The following is a 14,351-nucleotide window of genomic DNA, read 5'->3' as shown; positions in this document are numbered from 1 at the left end:
CACCCTGGTTTATTGATGGACAACTTTCTAGTGTAGCTTTTCCCATTTCTTGGCATGCTTATAAAATACTTTTTTCTCTTTAGCCTCTTTGGCTGCATTAATTAGGGGCTGGTTTACACTGCAAAGGTTAGGTCAGTTTAAATACATTGTCCGGGTCTACAAAAAATTTCACACCCTTTGCAACATAATTAAGCTGACCTAAGTCCTGGTGTAGACACTGTTAGGTCAACAGGAGAATTTTTCCATTAACCCAGCTACTGCCTCCTGGACAGGGGGACTTACTACAGTGATAGAAGAAATATATGTTCACACCTCAACTGCTACCAGAGGACCTCACCCTCCCTGATTGAACTAACCTCGTTATCTCCAGACTGATTCTTGCCTGCATATTTATACCTGCCTCTTGAAATTTCCATTACATGCGTCTGACGAAGTGGGTATTCACCCACGAAAGCTTATGCGCCAATACATCTGTTAGTCTTAAAGGTGCCACAGGACTCTCTGTCGCTGTCTACCTATAGTGGCACAGCTGCAGCTGTGCTGCCATAGCATTTCTAGTACAGACATAACCTACTTCGGTTTTCTTGATGCCCTTAGCTCTTTCCAAGTTTTAACTAAATTATATATTCTTGTTCAGATACTCATTTCCAGAAGCTCTCTCACCTTCAGTCCCTGGAAAATGTCCTTTGCACAATGGTCATGGCTTGGTCCTTTAATTTTTTTTTCCTACAGGGATTCAGTCTACTGTCTCTTTGTGATGGTGCCTTTTAAGGATTCCCCAGACCTTCCTCACCAGTAGAGTTTAAATACAATCTATTGCATGTTGCTCACTGCCCAACCCCCATAATTACCTGAATCCTATTAGTCATACCTTGCTAGGAGCTGTGAACCCCTATTCCTCACTACTATTCTCAGTTACTTCCTCTTCCTTGTCAGATAGCAGTAATTCTATGGTGGCTTCTCCTCTGCTCCCTACGTAACTGGGCGGGTGGGGTGGGGTGTCCAGACTCCTATTATCTTGTGCCTCTACAGCTGCAGAGGTAAAGGAGCTTTGTGGGTGCTGGAAGCACCTCAACTGCCTCTCTTTGGAATTTGAGGAACAAGCAATCCTTTCAGAGAGATGATTAGTGTTACAGAGGCAGGTTATGGATGCACTGGATCCTTCCCATAAACAGATTCTCAGAAGGGATTGGAGATGTGGATTCATTCTCCTTCATCATCACGACACCCCTTGGGAGCCATCAGCACTCTGTGCAAGAAATATGAACTCAAACAACACCAACAGTGTGTGTCAGAGGGCACATGGGCCTCAATCCCAACCTGAGAGGCCATGACGACAGGTCAGCAGTGGTTCATCCCATGTATTTCATACCTCATACCCAACATCTGATAGAAGCACAAGACCCAGTTCCCTGCCCCAGGCAGTAGCTTTGGGGGCGGGTGGAGGTCTGGTGGCAGGGGGGATTGTATGTAGATGCCTTATTTTCATTTAACAACAACCACAGAGTGGAGCGAAAGAAGGGCCAGGCTTCAGTTTCAGTCTCCACAATAAGTCACCCAAGGTTCCTCTACAGCTAAGAAAAGCTGCCTCCTCAGAGAGGGCTCATGAATTAGTTTTTAATTATCACCAAACAAAAGAATTCTGACTCAAATAGCCCCAGTGCCTCTGGGCAGACACACAAAGAAACCAGTCTGTACAACCATCACACAGAACAAGACATGGGGAAGGCCTGATTCCTTGGTCTGCCCAAACCAACTCCCCTAGCTTCCTAGGATAATGGAGAGTGGTCCCCACTACTAGACCCCCTAGGGGCCTCCCTCTCTTTTATAAGACCTTTCTTAGAAAGCAGTAAAGTGCCTTTAGCAAATCAGTCTCCCAGGAGTATCCTAAATCCCTGGAGGACTGGGCCTTCACTTCTCCAGGACCCTTTTATCCTAGTAGACACTTACTTCCCTTTACTAGGAAAATAGGGTCAGAGGTGCATAAAGATGGCAAGGAACTCAGTTAGGGCCCCAAAAGATCCCTACCACCTATCACAGGGGATAAGCAGCAGCAACCCATGTTGTGCAACAGTTATCAGGACTTCATGCCGTAAAACAACGCTCATATCCAGCTACGTAAATCATGTTTCTGTCCTTTCAATAAAGTACACACATTGAAGCATATGGCACCCGGCCCTGCCCTCCGATGGCTTATATCCTTCCCTCTCTCCTCACACCTATACATCAATTCACTCCCCCCAATGGCTTATCCTTTCCAACCCTGGGGTTACAGAACAATGTCCCTCCTCACCCCAAGGCTACACAGTAATGCCCCTCCCACCCATCCTGGTTATATACAAAAAAGTCCCTTTATCAGCTTGCTCCTCCCTAGGGCTACGTACTGGTAGCAAATGTTCTTATCCAGCTATACCCCGCCATCAGCTCCCTTAGTGGGCTCAGGATAGAAGCATTCAAAGCATGAAATAAATGTGTGGAAAAATCTTTTAATAAAACTATTTCCCATGGGATTCCCAGTGTCTGTCTCTCCTCCCCACCCAGGGAGCTGCACAGGGAGGATGCTACAAAAAAGGCTGGGAAACGTGACTGATTAGAAGAGCTATTTTGGTGAGAATGAAGGAAGATGTCATTGAAAGGCCAATAGATAACCTCAACAGGCTGAAAATAACTGCTCTGCTGGCTGGCCACTTGGGGTGCTGGGGGGAGTGGGAGAGAGGCAATACAGGGCCTTGGGGAGCGCCAGGCCATATGATACTGGGGCTCACACTGGGGAAGTTGGCCTAATCAGGGAACATGAGTTTAGTTGCATTTTTCAGATTCCTCCTGGAGAATCTGGCCAATTTCCAGCTGAGCAGGCCCAGGAACGGCTGGGAGTCCAGCATGTCTGCAGGCAACAGAGAACCACATGGAAAGAGAAGCAAGTCCACTTCAAAAGTATACAGGTGTAACAGCCCATGACTTCCGAAACACTGGCTCCCCTGTGGTGGATGATGCATCTCCTAATAGCAGAGAATAACAGAATCCATGTAGCCAGCAGAATCTCCTGGACATGGCAGACAAGTTCAGCCCTGTCCAGGACAAACATGTTTGCCAAGCAAATCTGGGATGGCATTCACAACTGAAAACACCACCGAGAAATACAGCCTTGGAGCTGGCACTTATTTCTCTCAGGCTCTGTTGAAATGCCTCTCACTGTGAGAGCTATCAACTCCCACCCCCAGCACCACACCAAACCAGGCAAAGCTTTGGGTAGCATGGCCCATACCAAGAGGGGTTAGCCTTAGCTGAGGGCTCCTCCATAGTCAAGTATCATGGGGGACAGCAGAACCCTACAGAGCAAGAGATCTTAATTAGACTATTAGATCTGTGGAGCAGGGGCTGTCTTTTTGTTCTGTTTTTACAGCACCTAACACAATGGGGTCCTGGTCTATGACTGTGGCTCCTAGGCACTACCACAATACAAATTATAACTAATCAGAAGGATTGAAGTATCTTGTTGGAACAAGACAGGACTCCTTCAGTTCTAAACTCCTCAGAGCAGGGGGTAATGGGAAAGCACCTAGCACAGAGCAGATGCTTCCTCAAAATAAATAAATAATCCCCCATTGGGATAAACCCACTGCATAGGCATATGCAACAGTGGACTCAAAAGCATCTTACTTGGACTTCTGTAACGCTCAGACTGGAATGCTGTAGGGTCAATATTTAGGTTCTGAGAAAGTTTGGGGGTGGCTAATGGAATCAGATTAGAGCTTACCATGTAAACAGGGCTAGGGACCCAGATACAGAACGAGGTGCTTGAACAAGAACTGGGCAAGAAAACAACACTGTTTCACTTTCTGCTTTCTCTGATCCTGCAAAGTCTCACCCAGGTGAGCAAGCCTCAGTCACACTAGTAACGCTATTGATTGTAATGGGGCTCCTCACCTGCATGATCAGGCCCGTACTAAATTACATATGTAAAGTACTTTGCTTTATATTCTCCTCACCTGTGTTTTCAACAACAGCTCACATTATTAATCATGATTGCATTCCTGATAATGACCAGCTTAATTTAAGTAATAATAATAATAATAATAATAATAAATAGCACTTTTCCAGCTGCTTTACAAATACACCTCTACCCTGAGATATAACACAAATTCGGATATAACGCGGTAAAGCAGTGCTCGGGGGCGGGGGTGGAGGGGGCTGCGCACTCCGGCGAATTAAAGCAAGTTCAATATAACACGGTTTCACCTATAAGGTTGTAAGATTTTTTGGCTCCCGAGGACAGCGTTATATCGGGGTAGAGGTGTATTAGTCAATCTCCACACAACATTATCTCCACTTAACAGAAAGGGATTAAGGCACAGATTGGAGAAGGAACTTGTCTGAGGCTTGGTCTACACTAAACCCCCAAATCGAACTAAGGTACGCAACTTCAGCTACGTGAATAACGTAGCTGAAGTCGACATACCTTAGTTCGAACTTACCGCCGTCCAGACCCGGCAGACAGGCTCCCCCGTCGACTCCGCGTACTCCTCGCGGCGAGCAGGATTACCTGAGTCGACGGGGAGCACTTCTGAGTTCGATTTATCGCGTCCAGACTAGACGCGATAAATCGAACCCAGAAGTTCGATTGCCTGCCGCCGAACCAGCGCGGTAAGTATAGACAAGCCCCAAGGTCACACACCAAATCTGTGGCAGAGCAGGAGCAGAACACAGGAGTTTTTGTTCCCACCCCTTTTCTCACTCCTCCAACACACTTTGCCCCTCCAGATTAACTATGTTCTCTTCCTTGCCACAAAGCAGAGATACAGGGATAGACCCTTTATTATTCCGTTGACCAGCCCCTCATCCCTTTGCTATGTGTCCTATACAGCCTTGGAAAGCACAGCCCAATGACTAGTTGAACCTGGCAGGCATTCAAATCTGAGCCAGGGGATGCAGAACACATCCTAGAGCAGGCAGATGGATGGAGGGCAGGACTTCAGCAGGCACATTCACACAAAGAGCACAAATGCTGCTGGTTCAATAATCTTCAACCCCCAGTGGGGAACATACCTAATACAGGAAGAGCCCAGATTATAAACACTCAGTGCAGCCCAAAGGGAGTTCAGAGAAGGGCTATATGAGTCATCAGGGCAATGGAGGGGCCAACTTCAAACAGATGATTAAAGAAGCTAAGTATTTCAACTTGGCTGAGCAATGACTAAGGGAGGGATGTATTGTAGCTGCAGAAATCTGTGGTCACACTTGATAGCTAGGTTCCATTTATAATGGTCTTATAAAGGGTTAATAAATGATTAATAGAGATTATAAACATTTTATAGACACAAGTAATAGGCATTACAGATGGTTATAAGCAACTTACTGATCCATCAGACCCTACAGCAATTAACCATTTATTTTCCTGTTATAGAATTATTTATAAATGTAACTTCAATATAAAGAATGACCAGGTATCTGAAGGGTGTAAACCCTAGGGAGGAAAGGCAGGGATTTAGGCCAGGTGGTCCTAAAGTATTTCATAGTAATGATCACTTCTCACTAGAACAATCGCCTCCTTGACACCGCCTCTCCCTCGCATCACACAACATCTCTGTAGCAACAACTGCTCACATGGAAAAGTCCCGTCAGGAAAATATTTTAATGAAATGTAGCAGCCAGGAGGAGCTACTACCATGTGACCAATCAGCTCTCCACAGATTCCCAGCAAGTGCTCAGTAGGACCTGGCTTGGGAACCGCTGATCTAGGGTGATACAGGGGGATGTAATTGGATCTAACCAGACAGAATTAACACTATGAAGATTTAGGTTGATTCTCTTCCCAGCAGCAAGAAGAAAGTCTGTGGAATCATCCCCCAAGGGAAGTCCCATCACTTGAGACAGTGAAAACTACTTGGGACACAACCCTGGGGCTTCTAACATAGGGAACAATCCTGCCCTGACCTGGCATGAGAATGGGTGAACTTAGATGGATCTTTCTTACCATTAACTGTTATAATACTATGAAAAGAAAATTGTGAATTGCAGTGCTATTTCTCTCTCTACGACAGGCATCAGACCAATTGAAAGTAACGTCCTGTGGCCAGAAGTAATGAGGTGTGAGGCAGAGTCTCCTTCCTGGACTTTAGCCTTCACACACAATAACCCCTCCAGAATGGGACCTCATACAGGCTTTCTAGGATTGGAATAAAAAACCCAAAGAAAAGGCTGATCCCCCATAGCTTTGATTCAGCAGACAATTGCCAACTGAGGACCTGGTAACAGGTGGTGTTCTGACTGTTAGGTGGCAGACACAGTCATTTCTCTGTTGAGCTGCCTCATGCACAGTAGATCCCATCACATGCAGAGGGCTTGACACCAAGCTGCTAAACACCCTCAACTCCCACTGATTTCAATGCAATCAGCACCTTGTAGGATCAGACCCTGAGGCACTGGCCTTAGGAAGAGATTCACATGGCACAGACCAATAAGATACTGGGTTTATCAGCTGGTATTTAACCAGATAGCTCAGGGAAGCATTGGGAGGAAGGCAGCATCTGCTCTGAAAAAGACATTCCTGTTTGGAGAGAATGCAACCCATTTCCCCCTCACCTTTGGACCAAGACAGGAAGCACTCCTTCCAAGCTTTGGAGCTCAGCAGTACTGCTGGCAGTGAGGGAGAAGAAAGGAGGGCCACTCCAACTTCCCGCCAGGGCTCAGCCCTTGCAGAACGCCCAGCTCCTTCTGGCGAGGGGAGTGAAGACCAGCTAGGACATGCCATACTACCACTAGGGTATTGGGATGGTGCTTTCTCTTCTCTACCTTTCTTCAGCTAAAAGAAGCTTTTGAATATCTAATATATACAATAAGCAGCTTTAGCCAGGAGGACTGGGCAATAGCGACTCCTGCCATAGGCAGAAACTACACAAGACACGTAGCCCAGAAGCTTTTCAGAAAATTAAGAAGCATTTCCAAGCTTTCCCCCAGGAAACAATTGCCCATTTGATGAGTTTCTAGTACATCCTGAACAGCAGTCAGGACTCCCTTTTCTAAATGAATGCTGTGAAATTTGCAGGAAAGCCTTTTAGTTATGGTAAATCCATACAGAAGAGCACTAGTGAAATTGCAGCTCCCTTCATGTAGCTCAGGAGCTCAGCACAAACCCAAACTCACCCGATTCCCTCCTGGCGATAACATTTCCCAAGGAGCTGGTGCAGTGAGAATACAAGAGGTGCAACCAAGTTCCAGGGGCAGAAGAACATCACAGAAAGGATACAGGCACACATCCTAGCTAGAACCCAGTTGGTCTATTGACTGGCCTCCTGATGGGCACCAGAAGGACTCTGTGACTCTTAAAGGGGAGCTTTCACACTAGGGCATCCTGCCAAGCATACCATAGATAAAATCAAAACCCAGTCTCTGGTTTGACACCCTGGTCACTAATTGCTATGTTTTTCAGTGAGGGCACAGCACCTTCCCAGCTCCTCTACTCCCATTGTCTTCAACATGGAATCAGATGTCTCCACCATTTCTGTGGCAACATGCATGACTGTGACCTTAGTGTAGGATGCATCAGCTAGGAAGGAGGGAAGTCCCTATGAAACAAAGGATAGCAGTAAGAGTCAAGGGAAACCAGGCAAATCATTGAACCGGAGGCACGAGACTACTATATTTCATTCTCCTGTGTGAAAGTCCCTTTCAAGGCAATCTCCACTTGCATTGACAGGTTAGCTCTGCCAGTTTCCCTAGGAGAAGCCAGCATGTACCCAGAAGCCTCTAGTCCTACAAGATCTACCTTTTCCTCAGTGTCTTCATCCTAGAATGATCAGCAGGGGGAAAAGAAAGAGAAAGAAATTATAAAAAAAAAAAAAAAAGAAAAACAATGAAAAGCCCCCAACACGAGTCTCTGGATTTCAGCTTGGAACGAATACAAGCAACACCTAAAGGACACTGTGCACCTGATTCTCCCCTGCCACACACCTCGTGTAATCATTCACACCTGGAGAGAGTGAGTGTCAACTCCCCCCATTCACAATGGTGACATTTTACATCTGCTTTGTGTGGGTGTCAGTGAAACAGTCCAAGACAGGCGAGAGTTTGGTCAAGCACATTCAACTGCAAAGGCAGCAGGAGGCTGCCACAAACCAGATGCTTGTCCGGGGACTGCCTAAGAAGGAAGCCAAGTTACAAACAAGGCCAACAGAGAGTAGATAAAGTCATTTCTCCCTAAAGAATGAAAGGTCCCAAACCACACACAGGTGCAGGTTAGAGTGGTGAAAAGGGGGTTCTAGAGAATAAATACACCTGCAAGAACACCAGAGCCCAGAAAGGGTCCCAAGTCACACAATTGATTTACATATACAGGAGGCTGCAGCTGTGTATCCTAGAGCCACTGCCTCCTGAGTATGACCAGATCCCTACAGTAACTGAGGTTCTGCATGATATATTACCCACACAGTTTTCATTCTTGGTGCACATGTAACACTGACAGACCCCGGTCATCAGCAGGTGAGATCGAACTTGGGATTTATGGAGCTAAATGCATGAGCCTCTACTACATGAGCTAAAAGCCACATGGCCCTTAGCTAAGGCTGTAGCAGTCTCATTAATCCCTAAGTGGTCTCAGTGCCACTAGAGGGGACAGAGCACCACGCCATGCACAGGAGATTGGATTATTTCAACTGGCAGTGTCCATTGGGGCCATGTGTGTGTCCTAAGTGCCCTCGTGCAACCCCTCCCCTCCCCCCTCCCACTCCCCTCAGGGCATAAAAGGCTGAGCAGGCCCAACCACCCCTCAATTTCTTTGCCAGTACAGAATCCAAGTGGTATAGATCTCTATAGTAATGGGAAGAGGGAGCAGGTCATAGACTACATGTGAACATCACATCTAAAAACCACAGTTCCTGCAAAGTAAGTAACCTTTCTTTTTCGAGCAATTGTCCACATGGATTCCACTTCTGGCTACTCCAAGGGAGGGGCCATTATATCACATGCCCTGTCTAAGCATAGGAGAGGTGATACAAGGCATACCTCAAACCTAGCACACTGGTAACTCCAAAGCAGATGCTTTGGATATCACCACTTTCAATCTCTCAAGAATAAGTGACCAGTTACCAGGCCCAGCAATCCGTCACTTAGGGCATGGCTACACTTGCAGATGTAGAGCGCTGTGAGTTAAAACCACCTTCGTAGAGCGCAGTAGGGAAAGTGCTGCAGTCTGTCCACACTGACAGTTTAAAGGGCACTGGCATGGCCACATTTGCGGCACTTGCAGCGGTGCATTATGGGCAGCTATCCCAGCATGCAAGTGACTGCAATGTGCTTTTCAAATGGGGAGGGTGAAGTGTGACAGGGAGCGTGTTATGTGAATGTTGGGGGGGGGGGAAGAGAGAGAGAGTTTTTGGGGTGCTGAGAGTGTGACACCATGCTGTCTTGTAAGTTCAGACCCCCCTCTCCCCTCCCCACCTCTCTCTCACTCACTCAAAGCAAACAGTAAATGTTTGCTTTTTCTCTGAGCTGATAAGCAGCCAGCTTCTCCAAAACGGAGCTTTGAAAGGGAATTTCCGCATTCCTGCAGCCGATTTCACAAAGACAAGAGTGCCCACGATTACGGGACGTTTCCAGAGGCTGATCACAGTGCAGTAACGCAACATCTCGTTCACACTGGCGCCGCGGCGCTCCAACAGGGGCGCAGCAAACGTTATTCCACTCGCCGAGGTGGAGTACCAGCAGCGCTGTAGCTGTGGAATCAGAGTGCTCTACTTGCCTTGCCAATGTGGACGGGGAGTGAGCTAGGGCGCCCGGAGCTGCTTTATTGTGCTGTAACTTGCAAGTGTAGCCAAGGCCTTAGTCTTTGCCAAAGTAGCGGGTACCACAGAGCTAGTCAGTACTGAGGTGCACGATACTGAAGCTCTGAGTGCAGAGGCTACAGGTACTCAGTCATTCAGTGCCAGGGTGGGTACCAAGGGCAGCGCAGTCTGCCAATTGAGTGGGCACTGCACCTGCTGTTTTGGAGGTCAGCACCAGGACACCAGAAGGAGCCTTTCTAAGATTACGGCCCTTAAACAAATGAGCCCAAGACAAGAGTCTAGTGACTCAGGTGCCGGGGATGGTGACCAGTACCTTGGCTCATCTCTGGAGCAGTGCTCCTTTCTGCCGATCAGAAGTTAACATTGATGTAGAAGTGGACAAATGAAGCTCTGAGCAGATGTTACCCAGGAGCTTGGGGTGGAATCTCAGCCCACTAGGGCACCAGCAGATGGCTGAGGTCTGGCTGAAGCCTTCTCCTCAGTATGCGAGGAGGCTTACAACAAATTCTCAAGGAGGAACAGCTTCAGGTTGGCTTCCCTCACACAGATTGCGCTTAGAAAAAGAGTGACAAATGGAACATTGCTCTGGGATGGACCCTTTTCCAGGGCAGTACTGTAATAACTGAGCCTACAAATCTACCCTCATTGTGAAAGTTCATAAAATGTCATAATAACCTATAACAAATGTGAATGGGAATAATGTGCAAAAGTGAGACAAGACCGATTGAATTAATTCAAACCAAAAAGCTTACTAATATAATTCAAGGACAGTGTTAAGATCACACCTGGTAAAGAAGAAAAGTGTTGTACTGGAAATCAGTGGACCCAAATTAAGAAATTAAGCTTAATTGGTGAACAAAATAATGAAAGGATGGGCCATCACTCCCCTTTTGGGGTCCTTAAAATAGAAGACTTTGTGGGGAAAATCAGAAGCTGTCTGACAACAATGGCTGGGTGCTGGATGGATGGACCAGAAGGAATGAACTTCACTATCATGGCTGCCATCTGCATTGTCTCCTGGGACCCCAGGATTCACTATGACCCATTGGGCCTTCATTGTCCTGATCCTGAAAAATGTCCTGACCTGACCTAGTCAGAGAAAGGGACCCAGATGACAATCTCTTCCACTGGGTCTGGCTAAATCCCAACCACCACCTGGGATGCGAGACTGTCACTTTCCCATATGTCCATTTTCTTCCCCATCTTATTTCTTCCTTTTCCTATCCTTCTCTTTTTGCCTTCTATCTCATAGAAGAGTCTGACTTAGCCAGCCAAGACTGTATATTCTGCATATCACTGCTGTGAGCATGTGACCAAAAAGAGGCAGCTAAATTCAATGCTCTAAGCAGCCTAAAGCTGGTACAAGGTTGCCAGGTCTCAGAGTGGCCAATAAGATTGTGTGCTGTGCCGGTGTTTTTCCAGCTGTGAGGTTGCAAGTGAAAGTCAATACCACAGACAGAAGCTGCATTTTCTATCATTGCTGTTCTTTTCTCTCCCCTATTGAGTGGGTTTGTCTTGTTTGGTCTTCTAGCGAAGAGGACTGGACTTTAACATCAAGAGCAATAACAACAGCTCCAGCCCATCTCTTCCTCCCCCCCCAAAAAGAAGTTATTACTATAGATTCATAGATTCTAGGACTGGAAGGGACCTCGAAAGGTCATCGAGTCCAGTCCCCTGCCCGCATGGCAGGACCAAATACTGTCTAGACCATCCCTGATAGACATTTATCTAACCTACACTTAAATATCTCCAGAGATGGAGATTCCACAACCTCCCTAGGCAATTTATTCTATCTTTAATACCATCTAAAAGACCGTCAAAGGGGCTGGTAGGGGGTTTCCTTCCACAAACTGTCTCCAGCTAAATGGAAAGGGAACAAGAGATGTTGTTAAAATAAAATCTTTATTTAACACTTTACATTTCAAAGGCTTTAACTGTTTTTCCTTCTTTTCAGTATCTTTAATAAAAGGTTTTAAAGATTTTTAATGGTGTATTTGCCATGTTCTAAGCAGGCGGAGGTCTCTGTACAACAAACTTTGTGTAAAACTGTTTAATGCTGTACAGTGACAGAATCATGTTAATACCTTTAACTCTTTGGGCCCATATAGTCCATCAAAATTAGTACAACAGCAGAGTAGGTACAGGGAATGTCCATCATTAATAGGCACCCAAGTGCCACATGAAGAATGGGTCTTAAAGCCTAGTGACTTTAAGCTTCTGCTATAATGCTAGTACCCTGGGTAGGGGAGGGAACTCAAGTCTAACAAATTTAAGAAAAAAATTATATATAGTTTTTACTAACTAAAAACATATTAATTAAGTCACTACCTCTTGTTTTAACTAACACCAGCACCGTGCACAGAGAAAGGGCAGACACTGCAGGGGTTCCATCTCACTGCCATGGATGGTAAGAAGGATTGAAGAAGGATGGTTGAGCCTCATCAGACCTTTACGCCCTGGGGTGGAACATGATGGCACCTAGGACACAAGACCAACAGACACGGCTGGCCAAAAATCTGATCTTGTGAGCATGGGGCACATGAGCAACAAGAGTAGAATTCATGTGGAAGAAGATCACTCGAAGAAAGCAGCTACATTCATCACACTGCTTTTTGTGAGGCACTCCTGTGCAGATCCTCAGATTCCCCCATACCAGCATGTTCCATATCACCATGCACATCTCTCCCATGGAAAATCATCATAGACCACGTCTGCCCTCCTCCCCCCACCCAGTACAGTTACACATGTTGGAGACACTAGGACTGCACTCAGTCAAAAACAACAAGGAGTCTGGTGGCACCTTAAAGACTAACAGATTTATTTGGGCATAAGCTTTCGTGAGTAAAAACCTCACTTCTTCGGATGCATCCGAAGTCTGTTAGTCTTTAAGGTGCCACCAGACTCCTTGTTGTTTTTGTAGATACAGACTAACACGGCTACCCCCTGATACTTGCACTCAGTCAGACATTCGACAGCACAGTAATGGGAAATACAGAATGGCACTGTGGACCCCAGCAGTAAGAACAAGACTTAGTCGGGGTAGACCTACACTGGTGAAGCAGGACCCGACAAGACATGCAGAATCCTCTGTAATGGGCAATGTCGGATTTAAGTGGCACCTTAGGCTGCAGGCATGTTATCCTGTCCATGGTACCCACCTCTCCAGTAGAAGTGGCAGAGGAATTCTTCCTGCTGAGACGATTCTCCTCTGGAAAGGAATCCTGGAGAGCTCGTCGACCCATCTTGGCCATCTGAGGGGGCAGAGAGCACAGTTACTGACAGTAGCAACTTCAGGGCAGCAAGTGCATGGTGACGGAGAGAGAATCCAAATAACTTCCCTAATGCAACATTAGCACTGTACTGTAAGAATCACAAACAGGACAAAAACAATACAAGCACCAGGACCATCATTTGTTCACTGCTCACACAGCCATCTCTGGACCATTTTCCAAGTGGTCCCCTTTGCACGGCACACACTCCCTGAACTGTTCTACAAGGCCAGTAAACTCTCCTCCAAGTCCCTTCTCCAGACCCACCTCAACAGCAAGAGGCATTTAAAAAAAAACAGCCAATTGGCAACAGCATCGGGGCAGCTGGGGAGAGCCAACACTTAGATTTGTATAAGGACAAGATCAATCAGATGTACATGAACGGCTGTATAGGGAGGATTGTATTCCTCTCCCCCAAGCCCCCGATGCCAGGGGTCGTCTTTGACTGTGCGTGATTACAAACAGGGACTGGGGCTTCTCACGTGGTTAGCGGTGCCCCGGGTGGGGTCATAGAGGGCGGAACAGCAGAGCCCCGGGGTAAGGGGCACAACCCTCAGCGAGGGAACGGGCGGTGGGCAGAGAGGGGATGGAGGGGGCGGCGGCGGGGGGGCAGAGCCCCCGGCAGGGGGAGGGGATGGAGGGGGCGGCGGCGGGGGGGCAGAGCCCCCGGCAGGGGGAGGGGATGGAGGGGGCTCGGCGGGGCCCGCTCTCGCAGCCCGCCCTGGGCCCAGCAGCGGGAAGCAGCCCTGCCCCCCGGGGACGGGGGAGAGATCCCCAGCGCCCTGCACCACCGCGCGGGCCCGGGGCGGGCTGAGCGCTCCCTGCTGGCTGCCCCCGGGGACGGGTCCCTCTTACCCCGGCTGCCCCCTTGCGCGGCTCCTCGCCCAGCCCCAGCTCGGCCTCCATCCCGCAACTGGGCCTCGCTAGAGCTGGGCCGGGCCCGCCTCCAGCGTCCTTAACAACCAAACCTCGCCCACCCTTAAAGGGGCCGCCGCGGCGAGTGGGGACGAAGACGGCGCCAATGGGGTGAGGCCTCTGCCCTCCAGCTGCTCAGACACCTCCCGCGCGGGGGAGGCCTGACACCCCGGGAAGGGGCTTTCCAGAGCCCCCAGCCTCCCTCGGCACCGCACTGCCCTCCCCATCTCACCCGCCGGCATTCTCTGGGGCTCTGTTATTAGGAATGGCAATATACAAAAACCTGTAGGAGAACAGTATCAGAGCGGTAGCCGTGTTAGTTTGGATCTGTAAAAAGCAACAAAGAGTCCTGTGGCACCTTATAGACTAACAGATGTATTGGAGCATA

At 47.9% G+C, this 14,351-nt stretch overlaps 1 protein-coding gene across 2 annotated transcripts in view; it reads right to left on the bottom strand.

The window, feature by feature from the left end:
* IFT43 (intraflagellar transport 43) overlaps positions 1-14,007 on the bottom strand; it is a 49,412-nt gene extending 35,405 nt beyond the window's left edge. Inside the window, exons 1-3 of one of the 2 annotated variants that reach the window (XM_054027401.1) lie at positions 13,904-14,007; positions 12,938-13,030; positions 7,766-7,786 (exon numbers count right to left, since the gene is read on the bottom strand). In XM_054027401.1, coding sequence (XP_053883376.1) covers positions 7,766-7,786; positions 12,938-13,030; positions 13,904-13,954 — 165 coding nt within the window. In that variant the 5' untranslated portion in view covers positions 13,955-14,007. The remainder of the gene's footprint in view (positions 1-7,765; positions 7,787-12,937; positions 13,031-13,903) is intronic. The other variant, XM_054027402.1, reaches the window with a different exon arrangement.
* Positions 14,008-14,351: the final 344 nt, after the last annotated feature.

Source organism: Malaclemys terrapin, chromosome 4 (genome assembly GCF_027887155.1).
Source record: "Malaclemys terrapin pileata isolate rMalTer1 chromosome 4, rMalTer1.hap1, whole genome shotgun sequence".
NCBI lineage: Eukaryota > Metazoa > Chordata > Testudines > Emydidae > Malaclemys > Malaclemys terrapin.
This window is presented reverse-complemented; position numbering and strand designations above follow the sequence as displayed.